Below are 8,258 nucleotides of genomic sequence, written 5' to 3' on the forward strand. Positions count from 1 at the left end.
TCAATCAGTTATAATAATTATCATGTCACACATTTTGTTACTATATCATTGTTGTTTCAATCAGTTATAATAATTATCATGTCACACTTTTGTTACTATATCATTGTTGTGTCAATCAGTTATAATAATTATGATACCACACTTTTGTTACTATATCATTGTTGTGTCAATCAGTTATAATAATTATCATGCCACACTTTTGTTACTATATCATTGTTGTGTCAATCAGTTATAATAATTATCATGTCACACTTTTGTTACTATATCATTGTTGTTTCAATCAGTTATAATAATTATCATGTCACACTTTTGTTACTATATCATTGTTGTGTCAATCAGTTATAATAATTATGATACCACACTTTTGTTACTATATCATTGTTGTGTCAATCAGTTATAATAATTATCATGCCACACTTTTGTTACTATATCATTGTTGTTTCAATCAGTTATAATAATTATCATGCCACACTTTTGTTACTATATCATTGTTGTGTCAATCAGTTATAATAATTATCATGTCACACTTTTGTTACTATATCATTGTTGTTTCAATCAGTTATAATAATTATCATGTCACACTTTTGTTACTATGTCATTGTTGTATCAATCAGATATAATAATTATCATCAAACTTTTGTTAATATATCATTGTTGTTTCAATCAGTTATAATAATTATGATACCACACTTTTGTTACTATATCATTGTTGTGTCAATCAGTTATAATAATTATCATGTCACACTTTTGTTACTATATCATTGTTGTGTCAATCAGTTATAATAATTATCATGCCACACTTTTTTTACTATATCATTGTTGTTTCAATCAGTTATAATAATTATCATGTCACACTTTTGTTACTATATCATTGTTGTTTCAATCAGTTATAATAATTATCATGCCACACTTTTGTTACTATATCATTGTTGTTTCAATCAGTTATAATAGTTATGATACCACACTTTTGTTACTATATCATTGTTGTGTCAATCAGTTATAATAATTATCATGTCACACTTTTGTTAATATATCATTGTTGTGTCAATCAGTTATAATAATTATCATGCCACACTTTTGTTACTATATCATTGTTGTGTCAATCAGTTATAATAATTATCATGTCACACATTTGTTACTATATCATTGTTGTTTCAATCAGTTATAATAGTTATCATACCACACTTTTGTTACTATATCATTGTTGTTTCAATCAGTTATAATAGTTATCATACCACACTTTTGTTACTATATCATTGTTGTGTCAATCAGTTATAATAATTATCATATCACACTTTTGTTACTATATCATTGTTGTTTCAATCAGTTATAATAATTATCATGTCACACTTTTGTTACTATATCATTGTTGTGTCAATCAGTTATAATAATTATCATGTCACACTTTTGTTACTATATCATTGTTGTTTCAATCAGTTATATTAATTATCACATCACACTTTTGTTACTATATCATTGTTTTGTCAATCAGTTATAATAATTATGATACCATACTTTTCTTACTATATCATTGTTGTGTCAATCAGTTATAATAATTATCATGCCACACTTTTGTTACTATATCATTGTTGTGTCAATCAGTTATAATAATTATCATGTCACACTTTTGTTACTATATCATTGTTGTTTCAATCAGTTATAATAATTATCATGTCACACTTTTGTTACTATATCATTGTTGTGTCAATCAGTTATAATAATTATCATGTCACACTTTTGTTACTATATCATTGTTGTTTCAATCAGTTATAATAATTATCATATCACACTTTTGTTACTATATCATTGTTGTGTCAATCAGTTATAATAATTATGATACCATACTTTTGTTACTATATCATTGTTGTGTCAATCAGTTATAATAATTATCATGCCACACTTTTGTTACTATATCATTGTTGTGTCAATCAGTTATAATAATTATCATGTCACACTTTTGTTACTATATCATTGTTGTTACTATTTCAATCAGTTATAATAATTATCATCATGTCACACACTTTTGTTACTATATCATTGTTGTGTCAATCAGTTATAATAATTATCATGTCACACTTTTGTTACTATATCATTGTTGTGTCAATCAGTTATAATAATTATCATGTCACACTTTTGTTACTATATCTATATCATTGTTGTGTCAATCAGTTATAATAATTATCATGTCACACTTTTGTTACTATATCATTGTTGTGTCAATCAGTTATAATAATTATCATGTCACACTTTTGTTACTATATCATTGTTGTGTCAATCAGTTATAATAATTATCATGTCACACTTTTGTTACTATATCATTGTTGTTGTCAATCAGTTATAATAATTATCATGCCACACTTTTGTTACTATATCATTGTTGTGTCAATCAGTTATAATAATTATCATGTCACACTTTTGTTACTATATCATTGTTGTTTCAATCAGTTATAATAATTATCATGTCACACTTTTGTTACTATGTCATTGTTGTATCAATCAGATATAATAATTATCATCAAACTTTTGTTAATATATCATTGTTGTTTCAATCAGTTATAATAATTAGGATACCATACTTTTGTTACTATATCATTGTTGTGTCAATCAGTTATAATAATTATCATGTCACACTTTTGTTACTATATCATTGTTGTGTCAATCAGTTATAATAATTATCATGCCACACTTATGTTACTATATCATTGTTGTGATAATCAGTTATAATAATTATCATGTCACACTTTTGTTACTATATCATTGTTGTGTCAATCAGTTATAATAATTATCATGTCACACTTTTGTTACTATATCATTGTTGTGTCAATCAGTTATAATAATTATCATGTCACACTTTTGTTACTATATCATTGTTGTGTTAATCAGTTATAATAATTATCATGTCACACTTTTGTTAATATATCATTGTTGTGTCAATCAGTTATAATAATTATCATGCCACACTTTTGTTACTATATCATTGTTGTTTCAATCAGTTATAATAATTATCATGTCACACTTTTGTTACTATATCATTGTTGTGTCAATCAGTTATAATAATTATCATGTCACACTTTTGTTACTATATCATTGTTGTGTCAATCAGTTATAATAATTATCATGCCACACTTTTGTTACTATATCATTGTTGTTTCAATCAGTTATAATAATTATCATGTCACACTTTTGTTACTATATCATTGTTGTGTCAATCAGTTATAATAATTATCATGTCACACTTTTGTTACTATATCATTGTTGTTTCAATCAGTTATAATAGTTATCATACCACACTTTTGTTACTATATCATTGTTGTGTCAATCAGTTATAATAATTATCATGCCACACTTTTGTTACTATATCATTGTTGTGTCAATCAGTTATAATAATTATCATGCCACACTTTGTTACTATATCATTGTTGTGTCAATCAGTTATAATAATTATCATGTCACACTTTTGTTACTATATCATTGTTGTGTCAATCAGTTATAATAATTATCATGTCACACTTTTGTTACTATATCATTGTTGTTTCAATCAGTTATAATAATTATCATGTCACACTTTTGTTACTATATCATTGTTGTTTTTAATCTGTTATAATAATTATCATGTCACACATTTGTTACTATAACATTGTTGTTTCAATCAGTTATAATAGTTATGATACCACACTTTTGTTACTATATCATTGTTGTGTCAATCAGTTATAATAATTATCATGTCACACTTTTGTTACTATATCATTGTTGTGTCAATCAGTTATAATAATTATCATGCCACACTTTTGTTACTATATCATTGTTGTGTCAATCAGTTATAATAATTATCATGCCACACTTTTGTTACTATATCATTGTTGTGTCAATCAGTTATAATAATTATCATGTCACACTTTTGTTACTATATCATTGTTGTGTCAATCAGTTATAATAATTATCATGTCACACTTTTGTTACTATATCATTGTTGTGTCAATCAGTTATAATAATTATCATGTCACACTTTTGTTACTATATCATTGTTGTTTCAATCAGTTATAATAATTATCATGTCACACTTTTTGTTACTATATCATTGTTGTTTCAATCAGTTATAATAATTATCATGTCACACTTTTGTTACTATATCATTGTTGTGTCAATCAGTTATAATAATTATCATGTCACACTTTTGTTACTATATCATTGTTGTTTCAATCAGTTATAATAATTATCATGTCACCACACTTTTGTTACTATATCATTGTTGTTTCAATCAGTTATAATAATTATCATGCCACACTTTTGTTACTATATCATTGTTGTGTCAATCAGTTATAATAATTATCATGGTGACTAATATTAGATAAATCACACTTGAATTAATACAGTTAGTGTTAAAGTTAGTTTTAGTAGAGAAACAAAACTATAATAAGAGAACAAAGGACTGTTATTTTACAATTGGAAGTTTTACTCCTATTTAACTATAATTATACGATTACACAGAAAAGAAAGAATAAATATTTAGAACTTACCGCGTATTTTGTGAAATAAAGTCTGGACTTATCTTGTCGTGAACTTTAAAGACGTTAAGTCAGTTACGTTTCAGACGTTTCGACTCTAATCAGCTGTATGATACTTTTAACTTCGAGTGAAAACACGTTATTGTTGGAAACCTTAGAGAGAAGTTTTGTAGCAAGTAAGTATTTCGTATATAGAAAGCTTGATTTTTAAACAAAGTAATAAAATACTTGTTTGGTTATTAAACATATTTTAAATAAGATACGAGTTTCATTAATTCTTGCCACAGCCTTGAGTTTTGATGTAAGGCGGGTGGAATTTTATATTCTTGCCACGAGAAGTGTAAGTCATCAATATTCAATCTATTAAGAAATAGAAATCAATGCACAGACACTGGCATTAGTAATTGTCATTGCTTAGGTTCAAGCTTACATCTGTGTATAGATAACAGCTGATTGGGTCAACTCTACCCGACACCAGCCACCTATGCTCTTCGTTTTAGGTTTCTTCCGACACGCATGCTCTCGTTGCGCGTGCAAGTCTTACTGCAGCAGTGATGAACTGGACCACTTTGAGTCTTTAGAGCGTACATAACTTGTCAAGCTAGTGCCACGCGATACTCATATACTTCGAGGGTCCTCTCAAAGTCTAACTTCGCGTGAGACTCGTTCTTGTACTTGCCAACTTAGCGGGAATTTTCGGTTTTATTTCATTGGTGTTTTCCAGAGGTTGTTCCCCAGTTCTACCCAGGCCAGCTTGTTAGGCCTAATTCCTTATACTGGCACAATGAACAGCGCTGCAGTTATAGGACGGCAGTTACGTCAACACAATACGAACAGACTATTAGGGCTGGTTGTTCCTCCCACACCAGTAGTCAAGCCTCGAGCAAAGAATCCACCACACCAACCTCTCTACCCACCCTTGAACTATACCCAAGGGCAGCTGGTTAAGTCTTCTGAAGAAGAGATAAAAACCAAAGGGTTTGCTGCGTTGAAGAACAAGCTGTCGTGGGGTGTTGTTGGGGAGCAATCAAGGCCTATAGTGGGGTGTTTTCTAATTACAGTAGGGATTGCTATGTCCGTCGTGGGATTCTATGCCCAACTACTCTCCACTCATGAAGAAAAGAGAGTCAACGAAACTGTTACGATAATAAATAAACAGAGGCAGTATCATCTTCACAATTTGACGTATGTGGGTCCTGCCATCATGGGGATTGGAGGAATCGTGCTGGTTGCTGCTTGTGTCATGTTTGAATGTAAAGACACCAGTGCTAAGGTAGTCCCAGCTGACCATCACCTCACAGACACTAGTGTAATATTGTCCGAATATCTGCTGGATGGACAAATATTAACAATGGACACTCCTACAACCCATTTTGGGAACTATTTAACCATTCCAAATTCATCTCCATTCTTCCCTACTCGCAAAGCCTCTATAGTTTCCATTATGTTAGAGAGAAGGCAATCTTCTGTATGCCCACCGACTTCTGAACCTCCTAGTCCTTTACAAGCTCCAAATGGACCTGGACTGTACCTCCCGTTACTTACGAAATCCACACCTTTTCCAATTTGTCTCAGTAGCCACCAAGTAGAGGATGAGTTCGTTCCTTCTCCTCAAGACATCGATTTACCGGATCCAGATGGTTGCGAGACCCCTCTCCATTGCTCTCTGGACTCTATAGACATAGAATTGTATAATTCAGACAGCTGTTTGACTGTTATGGCTCAGGTTGAACCCAATCACTTAGCATCAATAGAGAGTGATGGTATTTCAGATAGTGCATCATCAGAAGCAGAAAGACAAACTTCAGCTGAATTTGACAAAGATGGTATCAATGAACCTCTTTTACATAACAAACCATGCTTCTTTAAAACGTTTGAATTTCCTCTGTCAACTGCCAAACCAACGCTATCAGGAGTTTCTAACCAAGATTCTTTGAGTAATAAATTAATTTCATCACATGAGAGTTCAAAAGATTCCCCACACAGTAACGAACCAAAGACGTTTAAAAGTTCAGAGATTAATTTTCTGGGTTTTAAAAACAAGTCATACACTAATCTGAAATTCCTTCAAAAGGCGTCTTCAACAGATTCAAAAGACTATGTTCTGAGTAACAAGGAAGGAACGTTATCCCCAATAGAGAAACCTCTCCAGCATACTGAACCTAAACTAATACATAACTCTTCTGTTGAAATGAAGTCTTTGGCCATTCTGGAAAGTGAAGACGAAGAAGAAATGAAAGATGACAATGGAGAACAATCCCCGTTACTTAAAGACAATAAAGAGGATGATATTCCAACAACTTCTCCAAACAGTAAAATATGTAAAGCTAATGAGATGATTAATGTAGAAGAAAATAGTCCCACTCAGATAAATATATTTTCTTCAGTCAGTGGCTGTAACCCTCCTAGTGCAGGTAGGGTCCTCCAGATTGGCAGAGGAAGCAACCCTCCTAGTGCAGGTAGGATCCTCCAGATGAGAAGAGGATGTAACCCTCCTAGTGCAGGTAGGGTCGTCCAGATGGGCAGAGGATGTAACCCTCAGCAACAGGTGATTGGTTGTAACCCTCCGCAACAGGTGACTGGTGTCAAGGAGAATGCCATCATTCCTGTTGTTAGTGTAGTAGATAGTAGCACTGGAAAACTAGTAAACTATTCTTTCGCTAATGGCAAGAAGTGTGGAATCTACAGTTAGCGACTGTTAATTTTATGTTACAAATGAGTTTCTCAAGGAGCTTATGTAAAAGGCAAAACGATGTCTATCGCCATCCCTGGCCTAACTTACATGAAAAGAAGTCATCATATCCACGTCTTGTCTTGTTTAAGTGAAGTGAGGGTATACGTCCCAACCTCTTTTGTGTGAATCATCTTATCCGGAGATGTTAAGCCTTTGTGTAATGCTTCATATTAAGTGCCGTTTTTGGGGAGTAAAACACGATATATTTTGCTACTTTGTCAAGTTCTACTCTAATCTTTGTCTGGATTATTTAATGTTGGTACAATTCTCGCAAGATAAAAAACAAAATACACTCTTCTAGACCCAAAAATACTAGTTTTCTAGGAACGTTTGAGAAATGTGTTCTCACGAAGTAATAACGTAAGTAGGTTTCAGGATAATTATTAGATTAGTGAATAACTCAAACAGTTGTTAGGTATAAATAACATAATTCAAGGTCTGCCTATTATATAATTTGAAGTTTGCTTTCTTTTCGGTTTACAAAACTGCTTATCTGTTTTCTCATGGCGATCAAAGCAAAATTAGTTAATATTATATTATTTTAAAACTAGAATATCTGAATTAAATATTCCAAGCAAATTAATCTAAAGAGAATGTTGTACAGAAGCAATACCAGAACAATAGCAACAGTTTGTAAGAGATGTTATAAGAAAACAATCGAACATGAAGACAAAATAAGATTTTAGGCTGGTTTTAGTTGAATTCTGCGCAAAGCCACGCGAGGACTGTCTGTACTAGCTATCCCTAACTTAGTAGTGACAGACTAGTGGAAAGGCAGCTTTATATCACCACACACCGCCAACTCATGAGCTGATATCTTACCAACAACAAATAGAGATATTTACTGTCATAGTATAAAGTCTCAACGGCGGAAAGGGCGAGTATATTTGGGAGGCCTGGAATTCGAGCACGCTACCCTGAGAGCACAGATCCAGTGTCCTAACTACGTGGGCAAACAACAAATAAGTTGAAAAATGTATAATGCTCCTTTATCAACAGTGTATAATAAAGTACCCAAC

The 8,258-nt window shown here is 31.6% G+C and overlaps 1 protein-coding gene across 1 annotated transcript; it reads left to right on the forward strand.

Moving 5' to 3' along the window:
- The first annotated feature begins 5,586 nt into the window (after positions 1 to 5,586).
- LOC143243157 (uncharacterized) lies at positions 5,587 to 7,343 on the forward strand. The gene has a single exon (XM_076486951.1). It carries the CDS (start codon positions 5,710 to 5,712, stop codon positions 7,195 to 7,197), a length of 1,488 nt encoding a protein of 495 aa, XP_076343066.1. The 5' UTR covers positions 5,587 to 5,709; the 3' UTR covers positions 7,198 to 7,343.
- Positions 7,344 to 8,258: the final 915 nt, after the last annotated feature.

This window comes from Tachypleus tridentatus, unplaced genomic scaffold, assembly GCF_004210375.1.
Source record: "Tachypleus tridentatus isolate NWPU-2018 unplaced genomic scaffold, ASM421037v1 Hic_cluster_2, whole genome shotgun sequence".
NCBI lineage: Eukaryota > Metazoa > Arthropoda > Merostomata > Xiphosura > Limulidae > Tachypleus > Tachypleus tridentatus.